General features: G+C 42.1%; 1 protein-coding gene across 1 annotated transcript in view; it reads right to left on the reverse strand.

The window, feature by feature from the left end:
* The window catches only part of Suclg2 (succinate-CoA ligase GDP-forming subunit beta), a 294,010-nt gene that overhangs the window by 15,337 nt on the left and 257,018 nt on the right, over positions 1 to 21,655 (reverse strand). The window contains exon 10 of the mRNA XM_076567432.1: positions 7,144 to 7,264. Within this exon, the coding sequence (XP_076423547.1) occupies positions 7,144 to 7,264 (121 nt within the window). The remainder of the gene's footprint in view (positions 1 to 7,143; positions 7,265 to 21,655) is intronic.

Here is a 21,655-nt window from a genome sequence, read left to right on the forward strand (position 1 = left end):
AAAAGAAATACAGAATGTTTACATTGCTGAGACAAATCGTTCGGTGCTGGGTGGAAAAATGGAATTTAAAGAGCTGGCTAAGAGAAACGGGATCTGATTTGCAAACTTTCTGGGCTTATAATCATTATTATTAGTTGTTGTTGTTAATGAGCTCAACTCAGAATCATAATGTGCACCTGAGAAAAGAGCAAATTCTTCCTCAGGCTCCTAAGAGATGTAGGAATGTGCTGCAGATTTAAATGGAAGAAAGCATTTTAAAAAAGACATGGAAGATGTTAGCAAATCTGGTTGTTACAGACTGTAAAAATATACACAGGATTTACAGCTTTGTAGAACATATCTGTAACACCGGGCACAACTGTCCATCATTATGTGTCCATTTCTCAGCAGTCCCACAGACCATGTTGAATAGGTGAACTGAACAGGGTTCAGTGTACATTCCGGGAAGGGAAGGGCTCACCAGAAACCGTGCTCTTCTTCCAGCTAGAAACAACTCTTTACAAAGGCTCAGCTTCTCCCTGGAATGCGGTTGTTACCCAGAAGTCTTTTAAATAAAATGATCCTGGGTCTTGGCTGGTTGAGACACTGAATACATTTGTTTGCTTAGTAAGGCAAATGAATGCATGGGATTATGATGTTATTATCAAAGAGGAGAGAAAACTCTTCTTTAACCACAGGTAATGACAGTTTGTAATCAGGATATAGCAGAGAACAAGGACTTGGTATACAAAATTTGGACAAAGCAAGCCTGGCTTGATGGACAAAAACTTCCCTTTTCGGGATGTTTCCAGTGGATTGTGAGTGGGCCAGAGTTGCCATGATGTGGCTGGTGAATTTGTGACACTTAGACATAGTTGCTGGGTCTTCCACATAGACCAAAACACAAACAAGCAGGCTGTTTGTTTACTTACAGGAACTAGACACTGTGAACCTAACAGGCCCTCTGGCTTTGGAAACACTTGCTATCTTGATTATTAGAATTCTCACAGTTGTGAGGATTAGACAGACAGGCGCTGCAGTGTCCGAGGCTTCGAGAGCACTGGGTCAGGGCTAGTGCCAGCAGGGACTCAGTTATTCCAGTTTTAGTGGAATTGCTCTACCACACATCATTCTCTTCCGTCCTGGGGGAGAAGATCCCCTCATGTCGTTCTTCCCTGTTCTCTAGGTCACAGCCATGCCTCTGGACTCCTCGTCCGGACACCTAAGCCTCTTAGGCCCCCTGTTTTCTTGTGTCTTTTCTCCCTGTTCTGCACTCCACGTTGTTCTTCAATGACAGCTCTGCCTGAGACTCTAGCCAGCACTGCAGACTCTGGATGACTGCTTCATTCTTCACTGGGTTCTTTTACAGATGGCTACAGAGCCTCCCCTCTCCATGGCGGCCTTCTCACCTGTCCAGGGACTAGGCTTCATTCTTACAGTGCCATGAGCACAGGTCCAACTCTGAGGTATGGATTCTGACTTTCATCCAATAACTCCCACTTCCTCCTTGTCAATCACTCAGATCTTATCCATCCAGATTCAACCTGGAAATTCCTCATTTGTAGTATTTATTTTATAGTATTTATTTGGGGCTGGGCATAGCATGCATGCCTATAATCCTAGCACTCTGGAGGTATAGGTGGGAAGATTGAGTGTTAAAGGTCATTGGCTACATAGCTAGTCTCAAAAAACCACTTTAAAAAAAAACCCAAAACAAAACCCAAACATCATTGTTTGTATGATTAGATTACAAGCTAAATTAAAAATAAAAATTACTTCTAAAAGTCATACTTCCTAATTACAGTACGCAATAATGAGTAAAAATGGGATGATAGATAGGCACACACACATATGTATAGATGATAGATAGACAGACAGATAGATATGAAAGACACATTCCAGAGCAGAATGGTAGGTACCAGTAGCTGGGAGAGTACAAAGGGACAGGGACAGGCTGCTACATTGGGTACTAATTGCATAAAGTGACTATGGATAGTAATGTTATACTTTTCATAAAGCCAGAATGAAATCTGTTTTCACCATAAAGAATGATATAGCTGAGGTGTATGTAGCTTCACTTAATTTAAACATTATACAATGTATACATGTTTTAAATATCCCATTGAATCCCACAGGTGTGTATAGTTATTGTGTTTTTATGTATTAGATTAAAAGTCAAATTAAAAATCAAATGAGGAGCATAATGATGAAAGTGGTTGAGACACAAGCACCCAGTTCAAGAGATAGATGCTTTACAGGAATCTGTGTTTCCTTAGCTGACATAGCACTGGTCTAGTTTGCTTTAGTTTTATTATAGGGTTGTCTTAGTTAGGGTTTCTATTGCTGAGATGAAACATCATGATCATAAAGCAAGTTGGTGCTGTGGATTATGCTCATTGGTTAATAAAGAGCTGACAAGCCAGTAGCTAGGCAGGCAGTCAGGCAGGCAGGCAAGCCAAACTGAGAATGATGGGAAGAAGGAGGGTGGAATCAAGAGAGAGGCCAGCCAGCCATGGAGCAAGCAGGATGTGTAGAAAATTAGCTAACAAGCCATGAGCCACATGGTAAAGCATAACTAGAAATATGGGTTAATTTAAATATAAGAGTTAGCTAGTAACAAGCCTGAGCTATCAACTGAGTATTTATAACTAATATTAAGTCTCTGTGTAAGAGAAGCAGCTGCCAGGACGAGGAGTGGCTGGTCAGGACAGGAAAACTCCTTTTACAAGTTGGGGATGAAAGGGTTTATTCAGCCTACATTTCCATATGGCTGTTCACCACTGAAGGAAGCCAGGACAGGAACTCAAAAGGGCAGGATTCTGGAGGAAGGAGCTGATGTAGAGACCATGGAGAGTGCTACTTAATGGCTTACTTCCCTTGGCTTGCTCAGCCTGCTTTCTTACAGAACCCAGAACCATCAGCCCAGAGATGGCACCACTCACCATGGGCTGGGCCCTCCACCACTGATCACTAATTGAGAAAATGCTTTACAGCTGGATCTCATGGAGGCATTTCCTCAACTGAGGCTCCTTCCTCTGATGACTCTAGCTTGTGTCAAGTTGATACACAAAACCAGCCAGTTTAGGGGGCTTTCTGACTTGTATCTTCTCCAAATTCTGCATTTTGTTATCAATGGTCAGAGCTCGGATCACAGTCAGAGCACAACTCCTTATGTCCCTGTGTTTACTGTGTGCTAACCACTCAGTTTGGGGAGGGTCTTGTCTTGGTGTTGGGCTGTTAGTCTCTGAGATTGCACATGCTCTGGGTTCTGTTGTGTTGGTGTGAAAGCCTACATCTCTCCAAGAACACTGATCATATAAGATGCCAATTTGTACAGTGGAAGTAGAAAAAACTTACTAGGACTCCAGAAACACTGAATTCACCAGCTTCTTCCCTCTTGGTGAAAGGTGCTTGTGACAGAAGAGAAACCAGAGTATAGTAAGGATAGTGGCTAAAGTCCCCAGGGACGGCCCTGGCCTTGTCAGTCTGGGGAGACAGGGTTTGCTCGGAGCTTGTCTTGAGGCATCACTTTTAGTTTCCAGGACACAGACATTATGATACCATTAGTGCTTCCGAACTTTTGGTGACCCAGGGCTGTCTGCAGCCCCCAAGAAACTGAGAGAAAGACAGGAACAGGTTCTCCAAGGGCAAACCCTTAGTAATGTTTACTGTATTGCCTTGTCCTATCATTTTTCTATTTCATTTCTCATGTTAACCTTTTACATTTCTACTCATCCTCCTTGATGTTTAAAGCTCTACGACCTGTGCATGGCACTTCTTAGAAACTAATTAACTAATTAAAAAAACACAGGCACAGACTTTAGAAGAATACTTACTTAAAAGATGCAAATCTGATTGTCTAACAAGCTTAGGAATTTCAAAGCTTTTCTCTCTTATCTCAAACAGACGTTTACACAAACATCAGAGACTGTTTAGGGAGATAATCTTGGGTGTGTTGTGGTGCATATTTCTATATATACATGCCTCAGGTACCATGGATCCCTGAATACTTCTGGAATAACAAACACAGTGTGAAAATAAGGGCTAGTTTCAATTTGTGTATGCACATGTATGCTCATGTGTGTGCAGGTGCAGGTGTCTGGGGGTACGTGTGTGTGTGTGTGTGTGTGTGTGTGTGTGTGTGTGTGTGTGTGTGTGTGTGTGAAGGTTGAGACCAGAGGAAAACCTTGGCTGTTGTTGTTCCACAGGTCCTGTTGGCCTTATTGTTTGAGACAGGGTTTCTTCATGGGCCTGGAACCCATGAAGTTGGCTGAGTAGACTGGTCAGGATTCTCCTGCCTTCACTTTCTCAGGGCTGAGATTCTAAGTGTGGGTCCGGAGAATCAAACTCGGGTTTGGGGTGTATACTAGCTGAGTTATTACTGCAGCCTGCTTTCAATTTTCAAAGAAAATTTAAAAAGAAGCAATTTCTTTTCTGGCAACATGTAAATAATAATTATTTACATAATCATACTTATGGTCTCAACAAGGATAGCTGGGAGAAAGCAAGTCCACTGCAAGAATACTTCTATTTCCAAGTGTCAGATACTAATATGATTTGCTTGGAGAGATCTCCTCCCTCTCCCATGAACACAAACAAGCTCATGAGTTGGCTTTTACAACATGAGGGGCAAGGGTCACTTTGAATCTAAAAACAGTTTGACATCAACATTTTAATCAGAATTATAACCAATGCTGAGGACCCCATTAACTCCTTGGCCAGCTTTCTGCATTGTCGTGTCACCAATCACTGGCTTTTGTTAGTTTTATAGAAATCAATTATGCTGTCTCTGTACTTCTACAATGAGTTAATTCCATGGAATGTTCTAGTGTCTGCACTGAACTTTGCTTCCTGGAGTTTCTGCCACCCTACTTTCTCCCTGCAATCATGGTTTCTATCAAGTCCATGCTGTCCTGCTCTTGGGTCACAAAGCAGGCAGTTTCAGGTGAGGAAAAAGCTGTGCGGCAGAAAGAGAGAGGGGAGAGAGAAGAGACAGACAGTAGGCTACGGCTCTTCTGGACTCTCCATTGGGGTGGGGCATGCAGTGCTGTCCAACTACTGGCAGACTTCGTCTCTAGAAGCCAGCAGAGCCTGGGAAACCTGGGCTTTCCCTAAGGTGGTACTGAAGAAATCCACTCACTGGGGCTGCTCAATTTTACAACCAGAATGCAATGGCAATGTGGATGGCTTTCTGGAGTTTTCCTGTTAAAATGCTTCTCAGAGATGGGAAGGTTCTCTATGCTAAACTGACTGTCACATAGTGGTAGTCACAAATGACAGTAAGATTGATTGACTTGGGTGAGGATGAGGTTACCAGGACAGTCATGTGATGGTGGGTGAAGCTGCAGATTCATGAGCATGATAGGAAGGCAAAGGCCACACTGAACTAGTGGTCACTGATATCCCACTACACACTCACCATAAAAACCATGTTTCAAGTGACAGGTGGTAAAAATAATATTAACTTTATTAAGCCTTGGCCCTTGAGCACTTTTTGATACCCTACTCAATCAAACAGGACATTTACAGGAAACACTTCTGCACCTGAGCATTGGGCTAAGCTACTTGATTAACTATGGTGGCGGTCTCTAAGGAGATGCACTCTGCACACAAGCATGGGCCTGAGTGGTTCACACTCCCATGAAACACCGTAATTCCTTCAAAGACCAATCAGCACACTATGCTAATCTGGCTTGGTTATTTCGAGATATTTTCTCAAATACGAGTGAAGTGGATTTGTCATGTAAAGGACAACAAATTATTTTGTAGTTGATAAAATTTGTATTTTAAATGGGAAATTCAAACTCTTGAAAATTTGTATCTGCAACTGTGAACCTGGTAGCGTCCCAGTACTTCAAAAGTTGTCCTCATAGGAGCTGGTGTTCATAGTAACAAACATGGATTTTGGGGTATTGTATTTTGAAATGTGTTAACCTTTGGAATGTATGCATAACTGAAATAATTATTAGAGCACGAGGTTACACCACGTGCATGGGTGAAATCAACTTAGCCCGAGGCTAGCAGGGTCTGAGAACTTCCTTGAGCCACCTTCCTGTTTCAGACCAGAGCACCTTCAGTAAGGAAACTGGCTGAGACTTAGTGCAGTACCAAGGAAGAAACTCACAGCTACATGGAGAGGACTCAACACCTCCGCTGGGTGTGGTGCTGTGCATCTGCAGTCCTAGTGTGGGGATTATGAATTCTCCATTAGCCTGGGTCACACAGCAAGTTCAAGTCTAGCCTGGACATGTAGGGAGACCCCATTTTAAAAACAAAACAAAACAAAAACCAAGGCATTTCCTCCTATGTCCAAATGCATGTCATTGAGGCTAGACCTTCTTAAGACAAAATCTTACAGGAGTGAATACAGACACACACATTAAGGTAGATAGGTAAGGGAGCTGTAAAACGCCACCACCGGTCTTGTTAAAGATTTAAAAGCTATGCTTACAAAGATACTCTATATACAAATATGCACGCATACGTATATCATCTCCCTTGATCTTGGTTTCCCCTCCTACAGCATCAGTTTCTTATAGTCATTCAGTCATGAAAATATTGTCTTGACTCTTTTGAGAGAAAAGAAACTAAAGTCACTTAATCTTTCTATTTATTTATTTGTTTATTTTTGATTTTTTGAGACAGGGTTTCTCTGTGTAGTCCAGCTGTCTTGGAACTTGCTCTGTAGACCAGGCTGGCCTCGAACTCACAGAAGTTTACATGCTTCTGCCTCCCGAGTGCTGGGATTTCAGGTGTGCACCAGCACTACCACCCAGTCAAAACCTACTTCATTTTAATTTTGCAACTTTCTATTTTATGTCTAGCTATTGTTAATTTCTTACTGTGCCTACTTTATTAACTGATCCTACCATAGGATCGTATGTAGGGGAAAAGAGAGCACATATGCTGGTATGTGTACAGTGGAGTCTGTAATACAAGGGCTTTAGCTGTGGAATCAGCAAATCTGGACCGAACTAAGCCCACAGTGAGTGTCTAAGAAACTGCAGCTCACTCACTGCTGGGTTCCCAGAGAAGTCTGGGCATCCTGTGTCTGCTGCCTCTCATTACCCAGTTTCCTGTCACTCTAGGACGTTTGTGGGTCTAGAGCATGCTGGACACATCCCTGTGGAAGGGACACTAGTGCTGGAAACCCCTGTGACCCACCTTCAAGCCGGACTACCAGTGGAACCTTGAGTTCCAGCTCCCGGCAGGCTTTGGTGATCCCATTGGCAATGATGGCACAGTTGACGATCCCACCAAAGATATTGACAAGGATGGCTTCCACCTGAAATTTCAAACAGGAAGGTGTCATCAGAATTGGGCAGACAACATCCTCAAACCAACCGGTTAAATAACAGCTGAGACAGCTAAATACGGCTTCTTAATTTCTATTACTTTTTACGCAGAGCAAGAAATACTAAAAACAGGCAGGAATGTCACAACAATTAAGCTTTAGTAATGAATAAATAACAATATATAACATTATTAACCCACATTACCACCCAGTCTCATGAACTGAGACAGATTCCCAAAATGAATCCAATTTTTGTTCATTTCTCCATTTATTATATGCTGCCCTCTAAGTTTCTTAAATACTGTTTTTGGAACTAGTTTATTATTTTTTCAAATGAAAATTATCATTAAAAAATTCATGTATTTAAGCCGGGCAGTGGTGGTGCATGCCTTTAATCCAAGCACTCGGGAGGCAGAGGCAGGTGGATCTCTGTGAGTTCGAGGCCAGCCTGATCTACAGAGTAAGTTCCAGGACAGGCTCCAAAGCTACACAGAGAAACCCTGTCTCAAAAAACAAAAACCAACCAAACAAGCAAAAATATATGTATTTATTTTTCTGTTCTTTATGATGTGTACTTAAATTTGTTCTTGTGCCTCACACAACAGTTTTAAACTTGAAACTTAGTATGCGTTGTCTGCATTAATAGGTAAAGACTCCAACCATGCTTCTTAATAGCCTTTTAATATGCTGGAGGCATATTCTCAAAATCCAGACATAATTTAACTATCTTAGATAACAACCTTTTTGATTAAAAAAACACAAGAGAGAGAGAGAGAGAAACAGAGAGACAGAGAGACAGAGACAGAGAGCTCTATACCACCATTATAAAAAGAGCCGAGTTGCTAACAGGAACTTTTCAGAAATGTAAATTTAAACCTATCATGTTCACCTGTTTGTACAGATTCTACCTTCAGAGACACATGGGGTAAAAAGAATATTGTACTTGTCTTAACTTGATAAATAGGTATAAGAAAAATCCTGTATAATTAACACAAAGAATGAGATAATGAAGATAATTCATTGCGTAGATTAATTGATAACACCCACAGAAAATAGTTATTCATCAAGCTTGAGGCATCAAAATTACGACAATGCAGTGGCAATTAAACTATGCTATACTAATTGCAAAGCATGTATCTATATGTGGCTTGCCATTTTAGATCCTATGGGTTCCATATGATAAATTAACTGTAGACAACAAAGGAGAAAAGAATATATTACATTTCTATAGCACTGAACTCTAGAATGTGTCATTACATGAATTCTCATTTTTCTATTCTGATACCCCCTGGAACCCCGCCTGTTAGCACAGTGAGGTTGGCCATCTGTAGTGGAGAAGGAGATGGGGATGGAAAGTCACAAAGCCAACACACGGCAGTGGTACAGCTACATCTACTACTGTTCATCCATGCTGGCTGCCGAGGCTACAACCATGGTTAAGCTACACAACTTCTCTTGAATACGGTTTCCTCATCTGTAGGATGCTAGTCATAGTCCCTCGTCCATAAGACTGCTGAAGGGGGCCAATGAGATGATGCCTGTGCACTATCAAGCAAGTTGCTCTTAGTGTACATGCTTAATGGATATTTATACATGATTTTTCCAGCAGGCAATGATACTATTGGACAGACTACCCAGACTATGAATAGGAAAACTTTTCCAATATGTAGCAGGAGCACAGCGACTTAACTTTAATAAAAAGGTGACTGCTTAGTCATAAAATAAATAAACAATATTTTCAAGCCTATTAGGGACTGGGGCTACTCCCAAGAAAGAAACCTCCCATTTCCATTCACAGCAGGCTAACTGGTAAGCAGAAGCCTGCTTTCTAATGACAACTATTAAATGCTGTTAGCACTGATGCTTTGTAGAGCAGTCCTTTCCAGATAACTGTGGGATGGAGGGGAGCTTGCCAGAACAATAGAAGAAAAAGCACTCATGAGCAATAACACCTCTATGGGGTCTGAGACAGAACAGTAGAGGCACTCACTAGCATTTATGAGGAAGAATTGGGCATTCCAGTAAAGCACAGACTGGTACCTGTGACCTCTACAATGTAAGGACAAGCTCACGTGTCAGCATCTCACCAGAGTTATGGGGAGTCAGTGTGCTTACTCCATCTGAAACTACGTGGTTGTTCGGTACAGTTCACATGAACGTAGGTGAACTTATGGAAACAGGCAGCAGTGGAGGGGGTGAGAAAGAGATGATGTCTGTGACCCTGTGACAATTCTACTTAGTGGGTGAATGCCCCGGAGTGGGTGTCACACAAGCTGTGAATGTCTCAGTGGGTGTCAAGTCCCATGAGCCTCTCACATAACAGTGTCTCACTGTGCTCAGCAGGAGTCCCACATTAAACATAGGTTCTCCTCATAGAACCACCTTTAGCTGAGGAAAGCAACACGTTTAGCCAGTGTTCAGCCCCAGGATCTTAAGTAGGAGGATGTAATCAGGACAGAGGCAGAGAGGGCACCCACACAACTCACAGAAAAACAGCTGGACCCGAGGCAAGCAGGGCAACGTAGCCGAGTCAGGGCCAGGGCCAGAATCGCAGCTTCTCTGGCTTATTCCTTCCATTTTCAGAGCTGAATGACAGCAAGATTTGACAGCAGCTTCCACTGGGAAGCTTTTCTATAGGAAGAGCAGCAGCAGACATACGCAGGCTGCTTCACTTAGGACATGGGTCTGCTCAGGACACAGTGTTCTATGGAGCCCTGGCAGAAAAAGGTGCCTCTTGGGCCGAAAGATCCCCTCCTAGCAGACTTTGCAACTCTCAGCTTCTTTCCCACTATAGAGTAATTTGCTGCAGTCATGCACTTTAATGGAAATCTGATTTAAGGTTTCACTCTGGGCCAATTTCTATAATTAACTACTGTAATCTGCTAGCTCAAACTGAGAATGAAATTAAGACAGTTTAAAAATGAAAGCCCTGTGACATCATTATTATTATTTAGCATTTATAAAGCATGTCACATTTTCAATGGTGCTTCACATATTCATTCATTTTACAACCACAAGCTGCTGCTCCATGATAATAGCAAAAGCAGCTTTTAACTTTTTACTGTCTGTTTTTTTGCACAAAGAATTAAAACAACCACAACAACAACAACAACAAACCTCCCCCTTCTGCATTGTAGGTCTCTATAAATGTTCAGAGCTGCTCCTAGCAGATTCTGAAGTAGGGGAACAGAGAGGCATTTCCAAGTTTTGGGTGAGAATCCTCAGAGTTGCTATTTACTGTTGCACAAAGTAAAGATCATCTAAGGAGGCAGTGAAGGCGCCAGATAGAGCCCAGGTCCCCAGGTCCCAGACAGCTGCCCCTGCAGCAGAGTTCAGGACAACAGCTGGCAGCTGTGCAGGTGGTTGGACCATCCAAATGTAAGCTCTCAAATGTCTCCGTGTGTTTGATTTGCAAAACACACGCTGGCCACAGATAACAGTCCATAATTAAAAGAATGAACTTCACAAGCAGAAAAGCTGAAGCCACTGCTATTTGCTAAGCCCGTTTCAACTCCAAATAAACAAAAATCAACAATGAATCCCTTTGCTGTAGCTGATGAACATTAGGGGTTCTCACCAGATGAACTTCTACATGCGTGTTTGGAATGTTCCAGAAGTCCTAAAGCTATTGCTCCAACAGAGCATGTCCTTAAATGCAGAATGGTAATAATAGAATGTATGTGTACACACTATGGTGGAGAGCTGCAAGGGACTTTATTTTAGCATGCACATTTCTGGAAAGTCCATAATGAAGAATGAATATATTAATTTTCACAAACAAGACTCATCTTATATGACTGACATATGAGTATCACATAAGGCAGGTATAATTTTCATTTCCAATTTATAGAATAGGAAACCGAGAGGAGTGAAAACCACTGGGGCTATAGCTTAATGACTAGCAAGCATTCTTTAGTGCTCGCAAAATTATGAGGCCCTGAGACATGCAAGGTTTAATATCTTTTTTATTGATTATGACAATTCAATTATCAATATGGGAGGTACATAATACTTACCTATTTTACAGATGAAAAAAGCTGAGACTCAAACAGGTAAAGAAACACGAGGTGTCAGATTATGTGAATTGTATGTTGACACTTTTTTTTTTTTTTTTTTTTTTAGCAGTACCAGGAGTCCTTTCTTTATTAAATGCTAATGTTGCCACCGATCAAAAGAAAACAGGCTATCTATTTAATAGACAACCTTGAGGGTCCACTCTGAGCCAGGCACTCCTATAATCATCTAGATTGGCAGGAAAATAAATCAGGCAAAAGTGGTCTTTATCTGCATCTGAAACTGCAAACTCCACTAGGTTAGGGAGCAAAGGCGCACAGACACCATGAGAACCAGAGGGTAAGAGAGCTAAGCGAGGGCTACAGACGGAAAAGGCAGGAGGATCAAGAGCAGCAGAAGAGGACCAGAAGAGGGCACACCTGGGAAAGGCCGAGGGCCTGGAGGAACTGTGCCTCTGAGAAAGTGAAGAGAACCTGACCGAGAAGCTGAGGTGTGAGAAGTGAGAGGCTGCCGACAGCATCAAACCATGAAGGACCTTGGGTTCACTGTGAGGTGAGTGTTGAAAAGGCTGTGCATTTCAGGATCCTACACAGACCTCAGAGAGACCAGGTAGGGAACTCACACATATCCGGCACCCACAATACATTTATAGTAAACTCACAATATAGCTGTATTATTTCCATTTATGGTCAAACAGAGGCCCGGGGAGAAATAAAGTTGTGTTCACAGTTGTCATAGCTCATGCCAGTGTGACTGTTTCCACACACATGCCACATGCTGGGATGTCTGCAAGAGCTGGCAGTCTTGGGGCAGCTAGTAATGTGCATCTGGAGTTAGTCACTTTCTATTAAGGATGAGTCAGTAAACTTTCTGGGCTCAAGGAGCCAGGTTCTTTTACACTACACAGCTCAGTCATTGTAACCAGTCAGGGATACTACATAAACAAAAAAGTTTGTCTGTGTTCCAATAAACTTTCTTTCTTTCTTTCTTTTTTTTTGTGGGGGTTTTTCAAGACAGGGTTTCTCTGTGTAGCTTTGCGCCTTTCCTGGAACTCGCTTTGGAGACCAGGCTAGCCTTGAACTCACAGAGATCCGCCTGCCTTTGCCTCCCGAGTGCTGGAATTAAAGGCGTGCGCCACCACCGCCCGGCTAAACTTTCTTAACAAAAACTAGTGGGGGCTGGTTTGGCCTGTGAGTTGACTAACTCCCGATGTGGACACGGTTTCTTCACTCAGCTCCCCTCAAACCCACTGCAAGGCTGCCATCACTCCCTCTCCCTTGAATCCTCTGTGATTTCTCTGACAGCACTCTTGAGATTTTTAAGTTGTGTGTTCCATTATTTTCTGGCCATCACTAACAACTGCAGTTACCCAGGCTATTTAAGAAGACCATAATATAGGTATGCCCATTCCAACTCTGTACTATGCTGTATTTAAACGATGATACAGCAGGCTGGGGGATGGCTCTGTTACTACACTTCATTTAGAATATGCTACAGCAAACAGGGGGCGGGAGGTGGGGCTCAGTGGGTAAAGTGCTTGTTGTGTAAGTATGGAGATCTGAGTTTGGCATGGCAGCATGTACCTGTAAATGTGACACTGGAAAGGCAGTCAGCAGGATCCTAGGGCTCAATGTCACCCAGCCTAGCTGAAACAGTAAGCAATAGGTTCAGTAAGAGACCACCATAGATAGATGATAGATAGATAGATAGATAGATAGATAGATAGATAGATAGATAGATAGATAGACAGATGAGGTGGAGGGTAAGAGAAGGTACCAAAGTTGACTTTTAACCTCCACAAGTATATGTACTGGTGAGCACCCTGCACATGTACATGTACATACATGGATACATGAACACACATAACAATGCAGTATATACACGAAGCGCAGTAAATTAGCTACTGCTTTATTTCTGTCCATTCCAATTTGGCATGCTAATTTAGTGCCACTGCAGTAGGCATCAGCTTGATAAAACTCAAGCAAGCATGTTTATATTAGGTGAGATAAGGACCTTTTTTTTTTTAACACGCTTATTTAATTCTGAACACTGTTGCTCTTGTCTAAGCATCTGTTTTTTCTAAAGCTGGTTTCTCATTTTTGTTGGTATTTTCCTGCAGAATTCTAATCATGTCTTCTAATCCACTGGCAACCAATGAAGGAACATAAATGGTGAAGGAAATTAGATGCAGCTTAGATAATTGATGTTTGTATGCTTGGCTTTAATAAAAATACTCTGCTAAATTAGAGGGGAGTCTAAATGGATTCAGTCAATAAGGAAGTATTCAGGTGAGGAATCCAATCTCAGGCTTTGTCGTAATCTTACAAATAGACTGACAGATCAGTTCAACTGGGACAGGATTTGCTTTTGCTGAAATCTGAGTGACTGTGGCAAGTCAGGTCTGCTCTGCCAGCCTGAGGTTCCTTCTCAAAGTTGGAACGTGCACTCACCTCTTAATACCACAGGGACAGATTCCAGGACTCCCCCTCCCCAACTTGCAGAAAGAGGAGAGCTGCAGATGTTGGAGCTCTTTGTGTGAAATGACATATTTGCATATCACCTCCCCGTGTCCTCACATATTCTTTAAAGCCTCTCTAGGTCATTTATAATACTTGATCCAATGCAAACCCCAGGCAAATATATGTTACACTTACATGTAATGGCAAGAAAAAGCATGTAAATATTTAGTACACATTTCCCCCCCAAAGATTTTCATTCTGAGGTTGGCTTAACACTGAGATGTGGACTCTCACTGTGGGCTGATCCATACTTTCTTTGAGTGAACGCATCCATATACAAATAGCTACCAAAAAAACCCACAAAAACAACAACAAAAATCCCCAGTATTTTATGAAAAACACCATCACTATCTCCCTGTGTTTTTTTAATTTAAGGAAAAAAGGAAACTCTTTTAGTGTGTTCATAATACATCCTAAAAATCTCAGCCTGAAAAAAAATGCCCTCTACATCCCCCTCCATAGCAAGCAACATTCTGGCATTTTAAATTCACCAACCATTTTCTTCAACCTTTGTCAACAAGAGAACAGCAAGGGCATCTGGTGGGGACACCACTGAGGAACAGTGTTTTGATAAAAAGCCAAGCTCCCACTCAGTCTGACTTCTGAGAACAGCTGGAGGGAACTAGAAAACAGGACTCACTAGTCCTACATTTGTGTATTCTCTTTGGGAATTCTTTTTTCCTGGTTGACATTGCCCCATGAGAGCAAGTAACATTCCATGGAGGATTAATGTAAGTGCCAATTCTCCTTGGTGCCATGAGAAACCTGCTAACTACATGGAAATGTAGCTTAAAAAACCATGTTTCAGCTCACAGAGCTGCAGGTAACGGAATCAGTTCTGATGCAAGCCGGTCTTCTGTAGCCCTGTGCTTGTCCCACCCCCTTCAGCTGCCTGTCACTAGTGACTCCTGTGATTAGTAGGCAGGAGCCCCTACTCTATTTTGGCCCCTCTACCAAGTGTCAAGGACATACTCTCAAGTCCCATTTATTGGTATCTAAATGTTGCTTTTAAATTTCGTTGCTCAATTAAAACTAAGAAGTAAGATGTCTTTAATAATTTTCAAAAATAAAACAATTACATTTCTCCCTTCCCTTTCCTTTCTCCGAGCCCTCCTATATGGCCCTCCTTCCTCTCCTTCCCATCCATGGCCTCTTCTTATCACTAATTGTTGTTGCACATACAGATGCATACGTATATACATGCATATTCCTACATATAACCTATTCAGTCGATATAATGTTACCTGCACATATGTTTTCAGGGACATCCATTTGGCATTAGAAAACCAATTGGTGTGCTCTTCTCTGGGGAAAGAGAGCTTTGGTTCTCCACAACCAAAAATGCTTTATTTGTAAAAGAATTTTCTGGAGTTTTTGGTGTGCGGTGCCTATTTAGAAAGAGCTAAAGGTAGAAAAGTAGGTCTTGGTCTTCAAAACCTGGGCTGTGGTCTGACCTAGCAGGCGAACCCCCCCAGAAGACCCTCTGACACTGAGAATCATTCCTTTCATACTGTTTAATTTGTAATTATGACCAAGAAAACTGTAAGATAAAAATCTATCTTCAGAGAGAAAATGAAATGCAGACTTTTAGGACAAGTACAGAATGGATACAAAGCATGATAACATGCTTTGTAAGTGGTTGTTTGGAAAGCCGTATTGATAAGATGATGGGCTGCATCCTAGCCCCAGGGAGAGCATTAAAACAACTGTATTATAGTTGTTCCCTTAGCTCTGAAGTTATATAATCCATATCTGCGTAACTAGAAACTAAGATTTAGTCTGTTAGTACCTACCCCTCATTAATTATTTATATTTAGGTGCATATAAACACAATAAATATGGACTCCTAGCACTACAAAGGCCCAGACAACCTTCCAGCATGAATGCTACTTTCACAGGTAGAAAACAATGTGAATATTGTGCCATATAAATTCTAAACTCACATTTCCTCTCCCCAAAAGTACACATTCCCTTAAGTCTGAGTTTTCCAAAGTGCAGTCTGTAATTTACTAGGCAAAAGTTATATTCCCTGGACAAAAAGATCTTCTGGTCAAATAACGTGGACACTCCATCTGAGAGCTTCAGCAAATCCTCTGTGTTATAACCGAGAACACCCCAATTTAATCACTTTCTGAAGACTTAATGGGTTGGAAATATGATCACCAGACTGTTCTCAAGAAAGGGGTCCAAGACCTGGGATGTTGGTGGTTATGTGGCACAAAACTCTCAGCCTCTTCCATAGGAGCCCATTCTCTCTCTAATTTGTGTTACCTTTATGGTATCTGAGGAAGGCTTTCCCCCTGGCCAGCAGCCACACGCCCTGACCAGGCCAGCATGGACTACAGCTTCTTCTCCTTGCCAGCAAACAAAGACTCAGTGGTTGAGTCAACTATTTTCAAGGGCAGGAAAATTCCCTGAAGATAGATACGTTGTTTGGGTTTGGGTTAAAAGGACTGAGGAACACATTCAGGAGAACAACCTAGACATGTTTTGTATCTTTTACAGTGACATTTCCTGTATTCTTTGGATCTAGAATCAGAGCTAGTGCCACGACTTGGGAGGCAGAGCCGGGAGGATCTCTGTGAGTTCAAGGCCAGTCTGGGCTACAGAGTGAGTTCCAGGAAAGGCGCAAAGTTACACAGAGAAACCCTGTCTCGAAAAACCAAAAAAAAAAAAACCAAACCAAAACAAACAAACAAACAAACAAAAAACAAACAAACAAAAAAAAACACTTGGACACTCAGACTAGCATATGCTTGAGTTCCTTTTTGGAGTGTCTGAAATAGCTCCTGTAAGAGCTACCACCACAGATAATTTGGCCACAGTGTCATCTAAGCATAAAAAGGCAACAAAGAAGACATTCACAATGTTTGCCAATAGGTCAAATGCTTTTTTTAAAAAAAAAAAAAAAAAAGGCACATAAGCCTCACTTAAGAAATGAGCATTAGCCGGGCAGTGGTGGCGCACGCCTTTAATCCCAGCACTCGGGAGGCAGAGGCAGGCGGATCTTTGTGAGTTCGAGGCCAGCCTGGGCTACCAAGTGAGTTCCAGGAAAGGCACAAAGCTACACGGAGAAACCCTGTCTTGAAAAACCAAAAAAAAAAAAAAAAAAAAAAAAGAAATGAGCATTAAAGTGGTATTTTAGTTAACTTTCTATTGCTGATTAAACATAATGGCCAAGAACAACTTGGGGAGGAAAGGGTTTATTTCAGCTTACAGTTCCCATCAGAGTCCAGCGATGGCACCACACACAGTGGTGGTGGTGGTGGCTTCCACATCAAAACAACCCAATAGACTTGTTTACAGGCCAGTCTTTTGGAGGTATTTTCTTAATTAAGATTCTCGCTTCCCAGGTATGTCTAGGTTTCTGTCAAATTGACAAAACCCAACCAGCACAAATGGGACTTTGAAGAAATGAGGACTCAGTAGATATTAAAAAACCAAGAATCTAAGTTCAATCCCCAGAACTCATGTAAAAAGCTAGATGTGATGGTATAATATCTGTAATTCCTACATTCCTATGGCAAGAGAAGAGGCAGAGACAGGAGAATTCACTGGAACCTTGTGGGTCAGCTAGCCTGGAGTTCACAACACAGTGACAGAAACAAGAGAGATCCTGCTTCATACAAGGTAGAATGGAAAAAGTGATTTCTAGAAATTGTCCCCTGACTCTCACATATATAGTGGCTTAAACTTGCCTCTCCCACCAAAACAAAAATATTTTGTTAACAAAAATGTCTTCTAAACTCAAAAGATACATGCTCTTGAGGAAGTATACTTATTATGCACAAAGTAGCATTTGTATATGATGGTCAGTTTTAATCGTCAATTTGACACAACCTGAAGTCTCAATGAGTGATTGTCTACATTGGGTTGATAAACTGGCTTGTCTGTGAGGGACTGTCTTAATTAAGTTAATTGGTGTGGGAAGACCAGACCACTTTGGGCAGCACCATTCTCTAGGCAGTGGGTCCTAAACTTTATGAGTGGAGAAACAGAGCTGAGTAAGCACGCAGTATGTTTACATTCATTTCTCTCTGCTCTTAACTGTGGGTGTGATATCATTAGCTGTTTGGAGTTCCTGCCTTGACTTCCCCATAATGATGGGCAATAACCTAAAATTGTAAGCTGAAAACTCTTTCCTCTAAGTTCCTTTTTGTCAGGATATTTTATCACAGCAAGAAAAATTAAACTAGAACACTATATTTTATTTGTATGAGAGCTGAGCTACACTGGTACAGATTAAGAATATTTATTGGCTCATTCTTCATGAACAGTATTGTCCAATCATCTCCGACTTATGTCACCTTGATGAATGTGCATATGTGTGCTCCTTCACCATTAGCTGGGAAGTTGATATAGAGAACACCCATAGAACTAGTAACTTGGTGAAGGACTCATTTATTAATCTATAAACAGGCAGTCTATCTGTCTATCCTTCCAACGTAATGGCCTCCACAGCTAACTGATCCTAAGAAAAGAAAAACAATTACTTCTATGGGTAATTTCTTCTCCTTTATTCATGACTGACTTCAATTAAAAAGAAAACATAGCTAAGCAGACAGAGCCAAAACTTAGGCCTGCATAGACTCCCATTTCACACCACAGAGAAATGAAGATAAATTTAGTTAATAGCAAAACCCACTGTTTCTGTAAATAACAAGTCAAATACAAGATGAAGGTGGAGTATGATGACTGTGACTATTCATACATCTGCTCAGATCAACCAATTTGATCATTTAGATCTCTGGAAAAACAATGGTTCAATAGAAACTCACATCAAAACCCAAGCAGATGAATACCTGACAGGGAAGAGTGAAAATAATGTCTACTTAAAACCTCAGCAGCTTACAGACTACTTCTAGATTAGAGTTTGTACTAAAATTATTGTGTATGTGTGTGTGTGTGTGTGTGTGTGTGTGTGTGTGTGTGTGTGTGTGTATGTATGTATGTATGTATGGCAGGTAAGATATTCATGGGTGCACATGTAGTGGGTACTGGGCACCACTAAGCATGCATGTAGAGGCCAGAGGAGGACACGGGACTCTTCCTCTACCGTCCTCTGCTGTGTGTGTGTGTGTGTGTGTGTGTGTGTGTGTGTGTGTGTGTGTGTGTGTGTGTGTGCGTGCCACACCCAAGGCCAGAGTCTTAAACTGAGGAACTGCCACTGAAATCAATTAACAGAAAATGAGACAACAGTAATTATGGAGGTCAATATTCCTTTTGAACTGGGGGTCCCTTGAAATGCTCAGGAGGCAGGGCTCACACTTGGTAGTAACACCAGGAGGAAAGGAAACCACAGAACTCAGGCCACTCACTCTTTTACCATCAAATGTCACTGTCATCCAAAGGCATCCTCTGCTGAAGACAATACTCTGAAATTACCGCTATCACTGTTGATTCTGCTGTAACCTGTTGGATGGAAGCCTGGTATATTTACTTAGCTGTTCAGCAAAGGCCAGCATAGCGTATCTCGAGCAAATTATGCTGCAAAGTATTCCCCACCGTCTGCTCCTAACGGAACACTACTCTTTCCATCTCAGGGTCAATGCAGCCACATTTCCACCAACGGCCAACTACTGTGGCCTCTGGTAGAATTCTCCAGCTGTTAGACCGCTTTTCACAACAGCATAGGGAACAGAGGAAGTGCTGAGTGAATGTATATTGTGGACATGCGCACAGCCACGACAAGGACCAAGACCTTGGACCCACAGGAAACTGGCAAAGCCTTTCTCATATGGGTCATGTTCGAAACTGGCAAAGCCTTCTTCTCAGAGTACTTACGGATTACTGTAGTATTTACTGATGATAACTAGCAACCACAGCTTCCTTCTCTATGCTTACAGCCAGGAATGCTGGCCTACAGAGACTCCCCAGAGGCTAGCCGACTCCTCGCCGGTGTAGTACACAGTAAACTAGCTGAGGCTGGGCCTGTGGTGCAGTCCATGTGGATCCATCAGTTAACACTGCCCACCTCACCCCAGTGTTTCTGTTTTATGTGACTGTTGTTTCTTTAATGTCTGTCCTGTCTTCATTCCCCTCACGGCTGCAGGCAGGGAACCACTTCTCTCCATTTCATTTCAGATTTTAGGATGGGAGAGAGCCCAACCTGTACCCGGGCTCCTGAAACCCAAACCATACCATCATTATCAATTCCTTCATAAGTAAAGTCACTTCTATATACCCTGACCTAAGTGAACCATTATATCACTAGCCCCTGAATTGAGGGAAAATCCCTGTATTGTGAAGGCTAAACCCTTTAGACCTGGAAGACTTAAAGCAATGCTTTAGTTCAGCTTAACCCCACCTATAATACAACCAGGGTCATGAGCTTCACGACAGAAAGAGAAGAGCAAAACAAGTCTTCAAATCTTCAGCATTTGTTTTTCCTTCTTTCGGGAGAAGGCTAGCACCTAAGCGTCTTAAATGACTGCTCATTAACTGTTTCAAAATATAACCAAGTTTAAGGCAGAAAAAGGCAAACAAGCCAAATGCTTTATTATCTTGGGTCTTGTCCACTGTAAATGACAGATGACAGACTGCCACACGAGACAAGCTTCCCGGTACCAAAGGGCTTCATTGGTTTATTAGTTGCAAACAACACCTAAGAAGGGCCAAGCACAAGGTGGCTCATCTCTTCATTTCGGCATAAGGAAAGTTAGGCACAATAAAGCCAAACCCAGTGTGGCTCTCCAGTCGGCCTGCAGGAAGACCATGGGTAACATGGAGACGAGTCAGAAAAGACTGCTTCTAAGTGAAAACACGGCTCTGGAGCCACAGATGAGGGTGGAGCTTAACTTCCATCTCTTCACATTTAACTCCACGACTATGTTATTCTACTTTGTTAAACAAACTATGCTACTGAGATGTCACTAGTCAATGGCATAACAACCAAGACAAACCAGGCAGAAGAAACAGAAGCTTAACTTCTAAAGCTTCCAAGTGGTGTTTGCAAGAACCGAGCAGCACCTAGTCAGGTCTCTCTCTCTCTCTCTCTCTCTCTCTCTCTCTCTCTCTCTCTCTCTCTCTCTCTCTCTCTCTCTCACACACACACACACACACACATACACACACACACACACACACACACACGCAGTAGAACAGCTGTGATAAGGTGGGCTCCTGTAGAAACACAGTGGAAATCTGACTTGCACTGTGGAAGGGCTGGAGGAAGGACTAGGTCTCATGCATGGGTTAGGTTACTGCATCCATGGATACAGTTTACCCGAGGCAGTGAGTTCTGTATTACAATGCTTGCAATGTGATGGCCTCTGCTGTCACACACATTAAGGCTAGAGGCTGAGCAGAGTCTGCAGCTATGCTTGTGGACTAAGAGCCATGGCTCTCAACATTGCTCTTCTCTGTAGCTCAGGCAATCTGTTATAGCAGCCACAAATGTAGTAGGAAAATATGCATTTGTCTTCCTGTCTGATGGAGGTTTCTCTTTTCTTCCTTACCTTGTTATTTCCAGTATTCTCTGAAATAGTGGACAGTCCATGTTTGCAGATGCCTACTCTTACCTAGCTACATCACAAGTGCTCCTCAGTGCAGATTTACTTCATGATCCTGTCTGCCAGATCCAATAGGTAGGTTTTTTTCTTTCCATTCAAATTAAAATATAATTACATCAGTTCTCTCCTTCCTTTTCCTCTTCATCCTTATGTACCTGCCTTCACCCTTGCCTTCTTGCCTCCTCTTGAAATCATAGCCCATCTCTTTTGCTTTGTTATTGTTACACCCACACATACACCCCTAAATATATAAATACAACCACTCAGTCCATTTCGTGTTACTTTTATGTATATGATTTCAGGGCTGAACACTTGTATTGCATAACCAGTGCAGGTTC

Source organism: Peromyscus maniculatus, chromosome 3 (assembly GCF_049852395.1).
Source record: "Peromyscus maniculatus bairdii isolate BWxNUB_F1_BW_parent chromosome 3, HU_Pman_BW_mat_3.1, whole genome shotgun sequence".
NCBI classification, from domain to species: Eukaryota; Metazoa; Chordata; class Mammalia; order Rodentia; family Cricetidae; genus Peromyscus; species Peromyscus maniculatus.